Genomic DNA, 16,946 nt, shown 5'->3' with positions numbered 1-16,946 from the left:
TTTTATTCGGTTGCTAGAAAAGGCTGAAAGAGGTTGAACATTTAAAATAGTTTAATACTCCCACAGAAATTTWGTGAAAAGCTTTTCCCTGCTTTAAATTTAGGGTTTAATACCTGACATTTTTTCAAGGGGGAGAATTTGGGTGAGTAATATAAAAGACAGTAGGAATTTGTAGTTCCCATACYTTCTGGACAGATTAATTTCAGAAAACCACCTGAGCAGAAGAGGCAGAACGCCTCGCTGCAGTCCGGATCTGGTTCCGTCAACCTTCAACCGATCTCGGAAACTTTTGGCCCAACATCTGATCGAACTCTGTTTGTCCGTCTCAGGTGTTTGATGTCACAATATAAACAAAAAGCATTTATTTCAACTGAATCTGACAAGTTGATCAGGCTTGAATATATGTTCAATTGAGAAAATGTAGTTTCACTACAAAAGAGCAAATCTCACTTCAAAATACACTGACTTCAAATTTAAATTCACAGATGCTCAAAATTCTATAATGTTTTTTTTTTTTAAATACAGAATGTATATTTTTCTTCTTCATAAGTCATATTGTGTATTGTGTACCATCCTCTTCTTATTGGTGAACTAACAACCTCTTGAATCTCTTTTACAGAACAACCCAGAATACCTGAACATGGGCGAACACCTGAAGCATTTATTTGACAGAGAATTCAAGAAGGCCTTCAACATCCAGGATTAGACCATAGACTAACGGACCACCACTTACAGACACTGGCTCTACATAAATAACATTTAAATGCTGTGCTGATAATTTGATTACTCCTCATCTAACCAGGATGATTTTTTTTTTCTAATATTCTGTTTAACTAATGAAAGAAAATGTTAAAATACTACTGAAGGTATGGCACACTATTTGAAGATCATGCTGAACTGAAGTAGAGCAGATTCTCAGTCTGATGTTCTGTGGTCATCGTCATCATGAGAGTCTTAGAGTAAACTCAGAAAAGTCTCGTCCTGCACAGTCGGGCCGAAGTTTTGAAATCGGTTCTCGTTGTAGAAGTTATATGTGACGAAAATGGSGTCATTGTTGTTGTCAGCCTCATGTCRTCCGCCCCTGCTTGTCACAACCCTCATGGGGAAGTTTTTGGCTCCTCGTSAGGTGAAACTATTGTGTGAATTGGTCAGAAATGCATTGAACTAATACACAGGACTCAACCGTCTGCTCTGAAACGTTGCTGTGCCAGTTGAGGGAACTCGGCTTGCGTCAGCCGGCTGTGAGACTCACTGTTGCAACCGGTTGGCCCACAGACTTTAAAAACAAAAATGCACGTAAAAGTCTCTTAATGCACGCTGGAAAGGAAATGTAGCCAAAAGTAGCTAACACTTTAATATAGGAAAAAATAAGGTAACCAAGAGTGGGTTACCTTGGGTTCAAAGCCTGGCCTGAATGCTTGTTCTTCTCCAGATAGTCCAAAAACATGACTGTTAGGTCAGTTGGTCTCTTAATTGTCCTTAGCTGTGTGTGTGCGTGTGCATGTGCGCGTGTGTGTGTGTGTGTGGTTGTTCGTCCTGTGGGTTTCTGTGATGGACTGGTGGTCCGTCCAGCGCGTACCCCGCCTCTTCATTCCCTAATATTTCACAAATATTTATCACTATAATATTTATCACTACACAATGGAAACTCAAATATTTTTACACTGTGGGGGAATAAAATGGCGGCGTAAACCTGAGATGTTTACAACTAGAAATAACCAAAAGTCCAAGATAATCAATTTCTTTAACACAAGATTTTAAAGTGTTAAAACATGGCTAGATTATGACAGTTTTTAGTATTATTTACACATATTTATGGCYGTAACTTATGAAAATTAAGAGGAATGCAATGGAGGGTGCATATTAATGAAATGATAACAGTGTGTTGTAGGGAGATGAACTGCTGAAGTTATCCGAAGCCTTTACCTGGTACAACGGTTCACGACATTACGATCGCACAACGCTGCGCAAATCCACCCTGAGCGAAAACTAAACCTGGATTTAACTCTCACAGATTAAAACCAAATTTGCACATTTTAACATGTTCAAAGTGGCCTGTTGAGGCCAAGTTTGTATTTCAGCCACTTTAGAAGTTTTATGACGTTGCTGTTCCTCTTTGTTAAAATCCAAATTCTGGTTAAGTACATCGGTTGATAAAAGTATTACTCAGATAAGAATTTGATGGTTAGGATGTCAACCTTCAAGCTTTTATGTAAAGAGGAATGCATTACAGCGAGAGGTATGTATTATTAATATTAGTTGCATTCAAGCAGATGTAATTGTGCATAAAGCCTGAACTGCCTCCCAGGTACAAACAGAAAGCAGTTGTCAAATGTTTATCTCTTGAGAAACTTTTTTTTTCTTCTAAAACTATTTGCGAAATCTTAATTTTCAATGCGTTTAGCTCTGTAAACAAAAATGACCAAGTGTTCAGCACATTTAAGACCGTATGTTTTTTTTWTAAAGCAAGACCAATGCAATTTGTATTAATAATTTCTTTTTGATGTTTTTGTATGTTTTATTCTTAAATGAATTMGTTTTTTGTTGCTTGTTTTTTTTATTACAATGTGGTAAAATGTTTGAAACTGCCAAAAGGTTTACAAGTCGGCACTGACTGTGGATGTCTTGTGAACGTTTCTGTAATAAATTAACCTAGAATGTTTCCTAAACTTGTGCAATCATCCTAAATTTCTTGAAAAGTTGAAAAAAACATAATTGTTGGATGTTTAGACGCGAGATCAAACATGATAATCCAAGTGATGGCTTAACTTAGACCTCTTAAAAACCCCAAATTCAGCTAATAGTAAATTTTATTTCATAAGAACAATAAAAAAAAATATATTTTATTCAAGAAATGTCAGCTTGTACACTTAATACTTAGTTTGCGTTAATTATCGTCAGTTTAGCATCTCCATTTGGCAATCAACCAGTAACTTTGCTATGTACTTAATGATTTTATGGCTCTTTTTTTCCCCTTTCCACTCAATTTTCCTGTAATCAGCTTCACTTTTGACATTTTGAGGTTCACCCTTCTTGTGCAGGGAGGATTGTATGGACCAAGTCAACAGACTCCTAAATTATTATGAACTCGCCTTTTATGAATTAAAAAATATCATGGAGGCTAATATCAGTTAGCCTATATTTGAAGTGTGTTTTTATTAGCTTTATAACCAAATATCAATGMTTGACATAAATCAATATGTAGGTTAAAAAAAAATAATTTGTTGTAATAGATTCCTGAAACAAATCCAGTTTTTGAACACGTTTTAGATCAGACCTACCAGGGTACGTATCTGCTTCCTGTGCGTTTGAATTGATGCATTTGACCTTATTTTTGAAGCTGCGGCGTTCGTTAACCACGTGCCGTGCGAGCAGCTGACGTCACTGTCACGCTTCCCCAGCAGCAAATCTGTGCTGCAAGCTGCGCAGCCGCCCTGCGCATCCGCCAGCTGAGCTGTGGTGGACGGCGCAGCCATTTCTCTGCTCGTCGCTGGGAAACAAAACCCGCGCGTGGGGGAGYGTCGCCCTGGCGCGCACGCGACCGAGCGGAACGTTCCTCGAGCCGAACGCGGAGGTGGCGGCGTGACTTCCGGCCGAAGAGTGCGTCGCCGATCAACAACCGCGATCTCCAAACTTTCTCTCCCGTTGAACGCCTGCGCAGACAAAAACGTGCGCATACGTTAGTTTTTTTTTCTTCTTCTTTCTTCTTCGTCGCCTTCTTCTTCTTCATGTCTCAGCAGCCATGGACGCGAACCTGCATGGAGGCGGCGCCGACGTCGCAGCAGCGATGCATGTGAAAACCGAAGCCGGGGACGAAAGCTCATCTGCGCTGGGTTTGGGCAGCCGGGAGTCGCCTGCGCCCTGCGGAGATGCCGCATGCAGAGCGGGAGGAGGGGCGCAACAGACTGCGGAGGAACTGACTGACACGGAGCTGCAGGCCAACACCTCGGCTCCCTCCGTTCTGCTGTGTGAGCACAGATGAGTCCATTCATTGTGCCATAGATCTGTCTGTCGACACTGAACTCCAGTTGTCGTTTAATAGCTATAAGAGGTGTAATCTCCATGTTAACACCCCATAATAATCATAATAATCATCATTCATACATGCACCGTTTCAAGTCTTGTCATGCAATTTGTTTGATCTCAGATCCGGTGAGCACAGACCGGTTCTTTACATCATCAGCTGACGGAAAAACATACCTGAAGATTGTCCCAGGTAAGAGAAGAAACCACATTGATGCGTAAAATCTAGTGATATGTTGCATATTTAGATGGTAAAAGCATGAAATACATGAATGCAAATTTTTTTTACTAAACCATTAAATTAGTATCATCTACAAAAGCCTCCATACTGTTTTTTTTAAAAATGTTATTATTTGAATACGTTTTGTTGCGATTTGGTGTGATCGACCAAAACAAAGTGAAGTGAAGGGAAACCACACATAATTTTCACAGCTCTGTTTTCACCAGTCYCTTTGTGAAACATGGTGGTGACAGCATCATGCTGTGGGGATGCAAGGCTGGTCAGAGTTRATGGGATGATGAGTTGAGCTAGAATCGGCCGACCCCAGAAGAAAGCCTGTTAGGCTACAAAAGCCTTGAGGCTGTGGAGCGGGTTAGAGTTCCTAACCGGCAGCAAAAAAAATACAGCCAGACCAACGTGAATGGTCTAGTCAAAGACCGTACCTGAACTCAATTGAAAATCTAACTTTCCAGTCAATGCTCTCCATCCCATCTGACTCAAAGTGTTTTGCCGAGAACAAAGTGGAATAATTTGACTCTAGATGTGCAAATTCTCTACGCAGAATTTATATTTTCAATTGCAAACGATTTTGAAAATCATCCACTCTTCCTTCTTTTTCACTTTGTGTTGGTGAATCACATCAATTCCACCGAAAATGTCTACCTGTAATCATTTTTGGGCACCTWTTCTTAAGTGTGTCACGGCAGCACCAGCTATGATTTATGTGCTCCTTTTAAAGTTATGTGAGGAAAAGTACGKTGAGAAAGCCACTGATCAAAGCCGCCTTTGTCCCGTCCCCAGCTGCAGCGCTGCCACCTGCTCCCTCAGACAAGACGCTCTCCTCCGGCTCCGATTTCTCCTCCAAAGCTGTCCTGTGCCTGATAGAGGCCGTTGGCCGCCGCTGGGGTCTCTACGAGACGCGGGAGCGCTCGCAGCTCTTCCAGAGCGTSCAGGAAGAGATGGCCTCAAAGGGCCACGTCCTTCCCGTGGAAAAAATCCGCCGCAAGTGGAACAACCTCATTGTCACGTACAAGAGGGTCAAGGACCGCAGCCGGGAGACGGGACATGCCAAAACATCCTGGGAATTCTTTGATGTAAGTCAGGAGGAGGAGCGGGGAGACAAATCTCTCTGCTGGGCATTTTAAGACTAATCCAAACCTTCATAAAGCACCATTGACATTTTGTAATGAGTTTGGATAAAAGAATGATTGCGCACCGACTGYCCTGTTGTCCTCTTTTGCTTTATCTCTTTGCAACTAGAGCCAGTGTTGGAGAATGAAGGCACAAGAAGGCACTGCTATTATCTGGTCTAACGGGTTCTGAATCCCAAAAAGAAGCAGTAGAAACAAAAGTCAGGGCTAAACGTTGTGTTAGCAGGATGTTAACACATCTGAGTGACTCCACAATGACAACAGTCCCAATGGATTTGAATGTTAAAATATAAAAAACTTCAACTTTAACTTATAAGTGGACTGATTCCAGTCCAGTTAAATGTTCCACTCATCCATCTATCCATCATACCTCCATACACTCATCCATTCATCTGCTTCTGTCTATCATCCATCTATCTTATTAATATCTCTAAGCATCATTCATTCATCCACCAAATCATTGAATTTTTTCCCATTTTCCATCCACTTGTCCAATCACCCATCGTCAGTTCGTCACTCCTTGCCAGTCTGCACTTTTTGTATGTTCTTCCTTTAGAGCCAGATTCCTGGGGAAGTTTTTTTTTTTTTTAAAAAGTCACTCAACTTTTGTGGATGGACTACRGACAAAAAGTGTGAAATTTGAACAGGAAAATGTGCAGGAGTTYTTGTTCTTGGTACAATTGAAGAGTTTCTTAACTTTGCATGAGCTCATAATGTTAAAGGATGATCTCTTGTCTTCTACACAGCGGTACACAATCCGGTAGATAAAKCCTCAGTGTCTATATGTATCTTGTATTGTCTGTAAAAGTCCTTCAAAATTTCCAGAGACAAAATTTAAGTCAGTATCTTCCTGTTTTACAGTGATCTGAGGAGTATTAATTGGGTTAATTTTACATGGTATGACTAGCTGCTCATCTTGGTGCCATGAATAAAAATAGTTTGTGGTTTTCTGTTTCTCTCTGTAGCTCATGGACGCAACGCTCTGCGATACTATTGGCTCGCAGATCATTAGCAACAAAAGRAGCAAAGGTAGCAGTACAGCTTCCTCACTGGCCATTCCTTCAACAAAGATCCCTGCAAAACCAGCACAACTTCCGCAGCCCACCACCATCATCCGTCCCAATGGGGACTTTGCTGCGACCGGGGGTTTGGATTCAGCTGGCCTGGGAGCTGCCACCAGCCAAATCATGAGTAACACCGCTGCCAGTCCTTCACACACTGCAACAACTGTTACGCTTGTCAGTGCTCCAGAGGTCAAGCCCGTTATTGTCCTCAATGGTGACATTGTCACTACTAGCATTCAGCCAGSGACCATCGTACCGTCTCCATCGTTTATCTCTTCACCATGTTTTACTGAAACAGCCTCTGCATCTTCCGCTCTCAGCTCAACCGGCAGCACAGACCTGGGCTCGTCGGCCTACAAAAGCCGAAAAGGTCCGTCTTTCACGTCGGGCGCCACACCTTTCTGCCTCAGTACGACCCCACTTAGCCACACTCAGAACATCCTTGGCCTCTCTTCGTTCCCCACAACGTCTTCCTGTCACACCGCTTCCAGTGCTGCTTTGCTATCTGCACCTGCGAGTGCGGGAACAGAGGGGCAGAACCAGAAAGGAAACAAGGAGCAAGGCAGCATCGAGTTGTTCCAGGAGGTCCTGAAGCGGCAGGAAGAGCAGGGCTACCTGGATCGGGTGGCTAGGCGCAGGGTGGAGGCCAGAGAGAAGAGGCGTGAGAGGAGGGAGGTGCGGATGTCAGAGTCTCTTGGAAGGATAGCCACGGCCTTGGAGCTGCTCTCCTCCAAGCAGGATACAGTCATTGCGCTCCTTCAGAGACTGGCGGATCGGAAATGATGAGTGTAAGACAGAAACATGGTCATTTTGAACCTACAGTAGTTTGAAATTTTCCTTTATGAAGACTTCTATATTGTGAACAAGAACATTATCAAGAAGACGTTTCACTCATCAGAAACCTCAAGAGATAAATTTGTGTTTTTATGGACTTTCAGTTTGTTGCACTTATACTTCCAGTGAAAAGTTTACATACACTCGCCATTGAAGGGAATTMATTTTGAGCCTTTAAGGATGTATTTGAACCCCATGATAATATTTGGACATGCAGTATGTTCTATTAGTGAGTTGAACCTAGAAATCATCAACTAGCTTCTGGTATAATTCTGGTTGGGTGTTGGACCATTCYTTCTAGCAGAATCAGTTGAGTTTGTTTGAACTGGTTTGTTTCCTGCAAGCATCATCAAACATTTCCAGTGGGTTTAATGGTTAAGGCTAAATGAGTAAATATTCCACAACCAGTTTTGGTGTGTGTTTGGGATCAATGTACTGCTGGAGCGCACGATTGTGTCCAAACTTTAACCATGTGACCCTCAGCGTCAACAAACTCAATGAACTGAGAGGGTGTTGGCCAAGAAACAAACCCCAGCTATTGAATGGTCATCTTCAAGCTTGATGGAAATATCAAGTTGCCCACCAGTACAATCCAAATGCCTTCTGGAGAACTGTTAAATTGTCAGTTGTGACAAAGATTTAGCTGTTTGTCAAAAATTTWGAATATTRTATAGAAAGATCAGGCATCATGGTGATGGCAGCAAACTGAGGGTTTGTTTGGCTTCCAGTTGTAAAAAATGGATAAAACTTAGACACAGTTGAATGTTCCAACAGGATGATGATCCCAACACACCAAAACTTAGCACTACGCAAATGTATTGGCACTAACCTCTTCCATATTAGAAATTGTGATCTATTCTTTAAACCCCCATAAAAAGCAATCTATTTAAACAAACTCGGCTAGTTGTTGACCATCCAGCCCAGAATATGACAGAAGATTCTAGATAACTGGAGAAAGTGGATAGTTTCTCTGCTACTGGCATTTCATAGAGACGTAATTATATATTTAAGATTTTATGTATATTTTTTACTCTGTGAACTAGAAAAAAATCTGCAATAAATTCTAACTTGGAACTGTTTGCTTGCCTTGTGATAATTCCAGCCTGAAAACAACGGGCCACGTTGGAAGYTATAATTACTGACGTCCACGTCCATTTTTAGTGCAAATCTTTCACAGGGACTGCATGTCAAATAAGGGTTGTCTTTCAAGTTTTTCGCTGACTTTATTCCCTAATCCATTTTCYAWTTGTGATCTTCTGTCTGKTGTACTTTCCTTCTCTGTGTCCATCTTTATGTCCTTCCTTCCCTTTTTCCTTTTTGTCTTCATTGTGCCCTTATTTCTAGCCCTCCTTGTGTCTCTTGCCTCACTTCTGTCTCTGTCCTTTCCTTCACTCATGCACCTGTCATCGTCCATCCCTTCTGTCYTTGTGTCTTTCCTCCTTCACTTCTTCACTTCACTTCTTGTGTTCCTCCTTTCTTTGTTTCTTTCCTTTTGTCCATCCTCCATCTCCTACATCCTTTCAGTGTTGTGTCCTTTCTTTTGGTTTATGCTAGTAATTTTTTCTGGAAAAATATGTATAAACCCTGATGAAGTGACCAGCAATTTGTAAATTGTCGTGGGTAATTTGGGTTTAAAGGGAAAAAAAACAATTATAAGTTAGGAATTTGTCTAATTAGATGAATCGCTAAATCTACAGATACTTAGTGTTTACATGCGATCCAGAGATGTAGTACTTCATAAGTACCACTAGATGGCGCCAGATAGCTGCTATTTTCAGAGGAATTCCAGTCTTTGATCCGGTTATTATTCACTTGGTGANTCCTCCATCTCCTACATCCTTTCAGTGTTGTGTCCTTTCTTTTGGTTTATGCTAGTAATTTTTTCTGGAAAAATATGTATAAACCCTGATGAAGTGACCAGCAATTTGTAAATTGTCGTGGGTAATTTGGGTTTAAAGGGAAAAAAAACAATTATAAGTTAGGAATTTGTCTAATTAGATGAATCGCTAAATCTACAGATACTTAGTGTTTACATGCGATCCAGAGATGTAGTACTTYATAAGTACCACTAGATGGCGCCAGATAGCTGCTATTTTCAGAGGAATTCCAGTCTTTGATCCGGTTATTATTCACTTGGTGAGTTCAAGTAGCGGCGGTCACASCGCCTCGCCTCACATCTGTTGGTTAAAGTTTCTGTTTCGTTTTTCTCCTCCTCGTAAAAAGCTGATATATTAGTACTGGATGTTTAAATTTGCAGCCATTTTCCAACCCCAGAACTGATTTCTGCCATGGCTGCTGTCGAAAACCCTGTCGCGGAACAGACCACAGGTAGGTTGAGTGTGAAAGTTCAGTACCGTCACTGGTTCTCAAGGAAAACCAGGAAGAGATATGGGAAGTTATAACTAACGTGTTTGTGATGATGCAAAAGAGCCCAAACAATAATAATAATTAAAAAAAAGAATAACCACATAAAAAGACATTGCTACTTTAAGAGGAGTAACAAATTTAAATCCTTAAACATTTCAACCATTTAAAACAGAAACCAGAAAGTGAAACTTTAAGGTCGGATTAGGCTCTGAGTAACAAAACTCAACTCGGCTATGATCCAGAATTTATTTATTCATGATTAAACCAATTTAAAAAACAAATATAATAAAAACTCAATTTAATGATTAGAGTGAAAGATTTCAAAGGTTARTTTCTCATAGTTATGATGATTGTAAGTAAATCTGGATTTTGCTTCAGGGTCTTGTAGGAATATATATGTGTATAAATAGAATTGAGTTTGTGTACTTTATTAAGTGTACTTTATTTATAGTATATTTATACGAACTCAAATAGAATTGAGTTTGTATAAATGTGAATTCGATTCAGATTCAAAATTGCTTTACTTAACACAGTTTAAAGTCTTAACTTACATAATCCAAGTATCTTCAAAGAGTCAGTTTGGATGTGGATGCTGTGTACAGGAACAATCTCCCGTATAGCAGTCAGTCTTGCAGTGAATTTGAAAAAGCCTCTGACTGAAGATCCAAGCAGTAGAATATATTTCACAGTAACATGTCCTGGATTAGTGGTTAGCAAGCACTGCTAGTCCACCTCATGTGCTTTTTATTAAAGCAATTGTCAACAAAAACTGTTTGGAACAAGTCAGAAAAAARCCTAAAAAAGCTACTCACAATTCTATATTTAACTACTATATGATAATGTTACATTTCTGAACAAGTAAAGACAGAAAACATAGTTTTTATCAATATGAGTGTAATTTATTTTGCTCATTTTCTTTTCAGAACCTTTGAGGATCATGCTCATTGGGAAGAGTGGAGTCGGCAAGAGTTGCACCGGGAACACGATCCTCAACAAAAYTGTCTTCAAGTCCGACATTAAGCTTAAGAGAGTCACCRTCCACTGTGAAAAGGAGGAGGGGACGATCGAAGGCACGCCCGTCGTAGTCATCGACACGCCTGGGCTGTTTGAGAAAGACCGCGACAAGGAYGAAATCATCCGGGAGATTCTCATGCGCGTCACGCTCCACGAGCCGGGCCCTCAYGTCTTCGTGTTTGTCGTCCCAGTTGGACGGTTGACACAGGAGGACGAAGACACCCAAAAGCTGATTGAAGCTAAGTTTGGTCCACGGGTGTGGGACTACACCATCGTGCTGTTCACGCACGGGGATCGGCTGGAGGGAAAAACGATCAACCAAGTCATTTCCGAGAGCAATGACAACCTCCGCAACTTCATTCGCAAGTGCAGCGGCGGCTTCCAYGTCTTCAACAACAAAATCCCGCAGGACCAGCTGCAGGTGGCGCACTTTCAGGAGAAGATCGAGACGCTGGTGGCCCTGAACGGAGGCAGTCACTACCACGCAAAGCTTTACCCCAAACAGGAAAGGAAGATCAGAGAAAGACAGGAGAGCATCCTGGCAGAGAGAAGCAACGCCATCGACYGCAAGGTGGCAGAATTCAAGCTCAAGTACAAAGAAGAGGAGCTCAAGAAGAAGCTTAAAGAGCTTTGGAGGAAAGAGGAAGAGAACGCAAGGAAGGAAGCAGARAAAGAAAGTTACATCAGCAAAGTCTCCAACATCCTCATGTCGTTGGTGCTGGTGGTTCTGGTGTTGGGCTTTGCTCTGCAGGTTCCTGTAGGATACCTGTTTGCAGGAGCAGTCATTTGGACCGGGATGTTCTTCGAGATCCCGTTAAGGTTTCTGAACAAAATACCATGGTGGAAAAAGAAAAWATAGTTTTTCTATCACTGTTTTGTCTATAATCTATCTGTGGATTATCCACATTTCGGGAGAAGAATGTCATATTGTTAAAAATTACAGGTATGCTTGTGTGAGTTTTGTTTACATGTCATGATGAGATCAAATCCATACCTTTTGACACAATGGTACATTCGTTATGTATAAGAAATAACTTTGCTTTTCTTGGTACTGCAAGTAGACTCGTAAAACAATTCAATAAACTGCAGCAGTGTGGTTTACAAAATAAAGTCATTCATGYTTCTGCTTACTCTGTTAAACTTTCTGCCCTTGTGAGCTCATTTTACAYGGCAGAGTCCGCTGGTTATCTTATTCTAAGGCAGTGCTTCTCCATTCCAATCCTSAGACTGAGAACTGAATATGCTGAGAACTGAGAACTGGAATATGCACTGACCTGGATATGTTAGACGTGTCTCTGTTCCATAAATCCTGATTTAAAGGATTACATTTCCTACTCTGCATCCCATCAAATTCTGCAGAAGCCAATCAACTGCATATTCAAGTCAGGTGGGTAATTAACGCCCGTGTTTTAGGTGTCTTACTTGGGAAACACCTAAAACATGCAGGGCGGTTGTGGTCCCTGAGGACTGAATTTGAGAACGCAGTTCTAAGGTGAGGCTGAAATATTAGGAAAGATTTTAGGGGGYTGRGGGCACCACATGGCACCATGGTAGGGTATCAGGTGCCCTACCATAGAGGCTACAGTCCTTGATGAAGGTGTGCCAGGTTCAGCTCCCAGCCCAGGGCCATTTGCTGCATATGTCTATCCAGTTACTAATGAATAAAGGCCACAAAATCCTTGAAAAGCATTTTTTGGGGTGTAAAGTTAGTTTCAGTAGAGCTAAGATCCTCTGTTCAGAAGCTGGGTCTGATTCCCTTACACCTCCAACTAARAGAAACCTCAGGGTGAGCCATAAGTTTTCATACTTAGAAAAAAATTAACATTTTATATTGGACAACCGTTTTTATGTTTGTGGGACTCTGTAATCGCTGTACGTCTTGGACCACTTCGTGGTTGATCTGCAACAGTGATTCTCTTTCCATGTTTTCTGTTATAGACTGCTTACCGATCCAGCCATCAGTATAATTTAAATTCTTTGCTCTTTTGTCAAACTCATCTTCTTGGGAAACTGAAATATAAAAGAAATATACAATTTACTTTCTCCTATGTATGGAAACTTATGGCCCACCCTGTATTATACATCATGTAGCCCGTGTGTCTCCAGCACNCTGAGAACTGGAATATGCACTGACCTGGATATGTTAGACGTGTCTCTGTTCCATAAATCCTGATTTAAAGGATTACATTTCCTACTCTGCATCCCATCAAATTCTGCAGAAGCCAATCAACTGCATATTCAAGTCAGGTGGGTAATTAACGCCCGTGTTTTAGGTGTCTTACTTGGGAAACACCTAAAACATGCAGGGCGGTTGTGGTCCCTGAGGACTGAATTTGAGAACGCAGTTCTAAGGTGAGGCTGAAATATTAGGAAAGATTTTAGGGGGYTGRGGGCACCACATGGCACCATGGTAGGGTATCAGGTGCCCTACCATAGAGGCTACAGTCCTTGATGAAGGTGTGCCAGGTTCAGCTCCCAGCCCAGGGCCATTTGCTGCATATGTCTATCCAGTTACTAATGAATAAAGGCCACAAAATCCTTGAAAAGCATTTTTTGGGGTGTAAAGTTAGTTTCAGTAGAGCTAAGATCCTCTGTTCAGAAGCTGGGTCTGATTCCCTTACACCTCCAACTAARAGAAACCTCAGGGTGAGCCATAAGTTTTCATACTTAGAAAAAAATTAACATTTTATATTGGACAACCGTTTTTATGTTTGTGGGACTCTGTAATCGCTGTACGTCTTGGACCACTTCGTGGTTGATCTGCAACAGTGATTCTCTTTCCATGTTTTCTGTTATAGACTGCTTACCGATCCAGCCATCAGTATAATTTAAATTCTTTGCTCTTTTGTCAAACTCATCTTCTTGGGAAACTGAAATATAAAAGAAATATACAATTTACTTTCTCCTATGTATGGAAACTTATGGCCCACCCTGTATTATACATCATGTAGCCCGTGTGTCTCCAGCACAGATGGGTAAATACAGCTCCATTTAGAAGCAACATCATACCCAAAGATAAAAACATAGGCAGCTGAGGTAGAGATGGCAGTACCAGTACAGGTATCTGCAAGTGGCCCAGGTTTTAAAGATGCAGTTTATTTTTTATTTAGCCATAATATAAAAAAAGTTTAGGGGTGTACTGTCTTTATAGCATGAGTGAGTTGGTTCTCTTTGGAAGGAAATCCCAGAAGAAGAATTTTTAAAAGTTGCATTGATGGTTATTGATATTTAGATGATGGATCAGCTGAAAACTAAAAAAAAAAAAAAAAAAAAAAAAGCTCAACTCTGAGCATCATCAAAGCAAGGAAACCTCTCTGTCTTTTTTAGCCAATATTATTTTCAGTTTCTTTTCTTTGCAAGTTCAGTTTCTGTCAAACATTAATCTGCTTTGCTATCAAAACGCTTTATCTSCTCAYAGGAGACGTGCTGGTTTCTGTTGTGAAGGAACTCACAAGCTTCTTACATCTGAGTTCACTTATTGCCAACTTGTATCCTAACGTAACTGTTGTAGAATATTGTATATTGTATTTTCTAAGGACCATGTGACATGATTTCATCATAGTGGAGGTTATATGATTGCTTGAAATTGAATCTGCTTGAACCTCAGTCAGAATCGCCTGCATTGATTTGGTGTCCATTGATTGTAAAACTCAAGCCAAAACAGCAAGCAGTTATCAACGGGCTCCAAGCCTAAACCAGCAATGTTGATTTTTGAAAGTTAAATTTGCTTCCTGATATCATGCAGCCCTATTTCACACCCTGGTGGGTCTTTTTAAACTCATGAAGTCGACTGGATTTCTACTATACTTAGAAGACTGAGTACCTATCCCTATAAGTCTGACTGTTTTATTATTATTATTATTATTATTATTATTATTATTATTATTATTATTATTATTATTATTATTATTATTATTATTATTATTATTATTATTATTATTATTGCATAATTTCATTATCTTGAACTAATGGGAAAAATGAGAGATGATGAGGATTGGGGAGAAGATATGGAAGAAAGAGGAGAAAAATTCCTTCAGAGAAAAATATACTCCCCAAACTGATGTAACCAGGCTTTATCCTTTCTTTGTTTTATCATCAGGATGATGATAAAACATCTCCATACAGTCAAAGATCTCTGGAGAGAAATCTTTACAAACTCCTTCAATGTGCTGGAGATATTAGAGGCATCTCTGCCTTGGTTTTCTTTATAAATTTACTATAAACACAACCATTTTCCATAAAGCTAACGGTTTTACAGGGCATAGTCCAGGGCTGTTACCCAATGTGAGGTGGGAATATTTGAAAAGGTTCGACAACTTAAACTTTCTCTTTCATTTCTTCAACTGAGTGGCAGCAGGCGGTAAGATACATTCTCTTGACATCGTATGGGGTTATTGATGCTTTATAAACAGATTTAAATTATATTTTTAAGATGAATGAATGTACAAAACATTAAGTCATACTGAAGGACTAATTCCCCATGTCGTGTYTCCAGTCCTGCCTGCCTTTCTATTTGCCTTGATTTTGTGACCTAATTTGACTTAGTTTCATCATGACCTGATGTTGTCAATTAAAATGTTTTCACACATGTATGGCTACATGTCAAGCCAAATATTGCATTTATTGGATCAAATGTTCCGCAACTGTTCTGTCCAGACAAACTAAAAGGTTATTCAGGCCAACAAAAACGACTTGGTTTAAAAGTTAGCTAGAGTTCAGACCTAAAACTGAAATCCTTAAAGTACATTAAAAAGTCTTGCAAATATAACCAAAGTGGTCGTTTGCTTTTATCTGTGTACTAAAACAAGGGAGAATAGTCAGTATAACAATCGAGACCAAGTTCAAGGGTTTTTTTTTATAAGAAAAATATCAGTAGTTAAGCAAAACTCTTTCCAGGCASAATTACACTGTAAAATCTTTGAGGCCCATTTAGTTGTGTGTAATAACTTTTACTATTTAAGTTATCTAAGTGAAATATTGGTTAAAAATAAAAAAATAAAAAATCTTAATGGAGGAACAGAGTTGTGATGACCTGCTCAAAGCAAAGTCTCAAAAGGAGACAGAGCATCTATTTTAGAGATAAAAGTTTCTTAAATATTCCTGTTACAATTTGTTTCAACAGAACAAAACGACTACATCAGCGGCGCCACACTGAATTTGGGCTGGAAGACCAAATGGAGACAGAAAAGCCTCTGGCTTCCCTCTCCGTGAAAAAAGAAAGMGAAAGTGACGAAGAAGAATATACTGGAGAGGAAGAAGGTACACACATCCAGGGGATACGAAAAAGTAGGTCTTTGAATTAAGGTGCAGTTATTAACATCAGTCCTTTATTTTAATTAATATGTTCATGGACAACTACTAAATAAAAAAATATATATAATGGAGCACATCCCGTTTAAAAAGTGAACATAGAGCRGTATATTTCAGACAACTTGGACTCCCTGCTTTTCTGCTATTCTCTGGGACCTTGATTTCCAAAAGAAACTCAAAATTTTATTTAATCTGAAGAGTTAAACTTTGTCTTGTTAGCCCATTTAATGCACTTCTGACATCATCTATGGTTTTGATAAGTGTATCAACTCCTGGAATGCAGTAGCCCATTATCCAGGACACGCCTGTGTGTGGTGGTTCTGAATCTCTGGAACCCTTGAACAGGCATTTGCTTCGCAATACTCTAAAAACTATCCCTGTTGCTTGTCCGTTTTGCTTATTGCCTCACTTTTTGCTTCCACYGAATTTTCTACTMGTATGCTCCTACMWGTATACAGCACTCTAGSTGTAYGTTTCTTTAGCGACAACTTTTGCCCTCCTTACGKAGGTGTCAAGTCTTCCTCCTAATAATATAAACTGATATTTTGTAATCAATCTGGAAATTAGCTGTAAAACTCAGTCATGAAAAGCAACAAAAACTATGAACACAGCACTTAGAATTTGGTGAGTCTAGATCATGGACAAGCTTCACTTTTGAAATAACTGAATTACTTGAGATTTATTGAGATGACAAATGCACTCATTCGAATCAAAACACCCATACATATTCCCAGAGTATATCTGTTGGTAAATATCAGGAACATAATCTGCATGAGTAGCACCACTGAGGTTTTTCTTTTTGCGTATTTCAAGGATTCTTACCAGTAACCTGCGGGACCAAAATGGGAATCATGGATGTTGAAAAGCTAAAAAGAGGTGAGTAGAGTCATGTACGATAGGATAATGTACTACCGCCTGGTTTGATACTACATATTTACAATTATGTAACTATGTATACATATA

General features: G+C 40.0%; 4 protein-coding genes across 5 annotated transcripts in view; all 4 read left to right on the top strand.

Annotated features, from left to right (window-relative positions):
• LOC103468552 (nuclear body protein SP140-like) overlaps positions 1–2,669 on the top strand; it is a 10,657-nt gene extending 7,988 nt beyond the window's left edge. For both annotated transcript variants that reach the window (XM_008415675.2, XM_008415676.2), the window contains exon 16: positions 620–2,669. In XM_008415675.2, the coding sequence (XP_008413897.1) occupies positions 620–706 (87 nt within the window). In that variant the 3' untranslated portion in view covers positions 707–2,669. The remainder of the gene's footprint in view (positions 1–619) is intronic.
• Positions 2,670–2,769: 100 nt separating this feature from the next.
• On the top strand, positions 2,770–8,362 carry LOC103468553 (uncharacterized). Its single transcript, XM_008415678.2, has 4 exons — positions 2,770–3,968; positions 4,148–4,216; positions 5,045–5,337; positions 6,360–8,362. Exons 1-4 carry the CDS (start codon positions 3,743–3,745, stop codon positions 7,239–7,241), a joined length of 1,470 nt encoding a protein of 489 aa, XP_008413900.1. The 5' UTR covers positions 2,770–3,742; the 3' UTR covers positions 7,242–8,362.
• Positions 8,363–9,442: 1,080 nt separating this feature from the next.
• On the top strand, positions 9,443–11,813 carry LOC103468554 (GTPase IMAP family member 7-like). The gene is made up of 2 exons (XM_008415681.1): positions 9,443–9,620; positions 10,583–11,813. The coding sequence occupies exons 1-2, from the start codon at positions 9,581–9,583 to the stop codon at positions 11,530–11,532; spliced, it is 990 nt and encodes a 329-aa protein (XP_008413903.1). The 5' UTR covers positions 9,443–9,580; the 3' UTR covers positions 11,533–11,813.
• A 4,915-nt stretch (positions 11,814–16,728) lies between these two features.
• The window catches only part of LOC103468600 (uncharacterized), a 6,759-nt gene continuing 6,541 nt past the window's right edge, over positions 16,729–16,946 (top strand). The window contains exon 1 of the mRNA XM_008415762.1: positions 16,729–16,859. Coding sequence (XP_008413984.1) covers positions 16,826–16,859 — 34 coding nt within the window. The 5' untranslated portion in view covers positions 16,729–16,825. The remainder of the gene's footprint in view (positions 16,860–16,946) is intronic.

The sequence above is a fragment of the Poecilia reticulata genome, linkage group LG8 (assembly GCF_000633615.1).
Source record: "Poecilia reticulata strain Guanapo linkage group LG8, Guppy_female_1.0+MT, whole genome shotgun sequence".
Lineage (NCBI taxonomy): Eukaryota > Metazoa > Chordata > Actinopteri > Cyprinodontiformes > Poeciliidae > Poecilia > Poecilia reticulata.
Note: the sequence above shows the minus strand (reverse complement) of the source record. Positions and strands in the feature narration are given on the sequence as shown.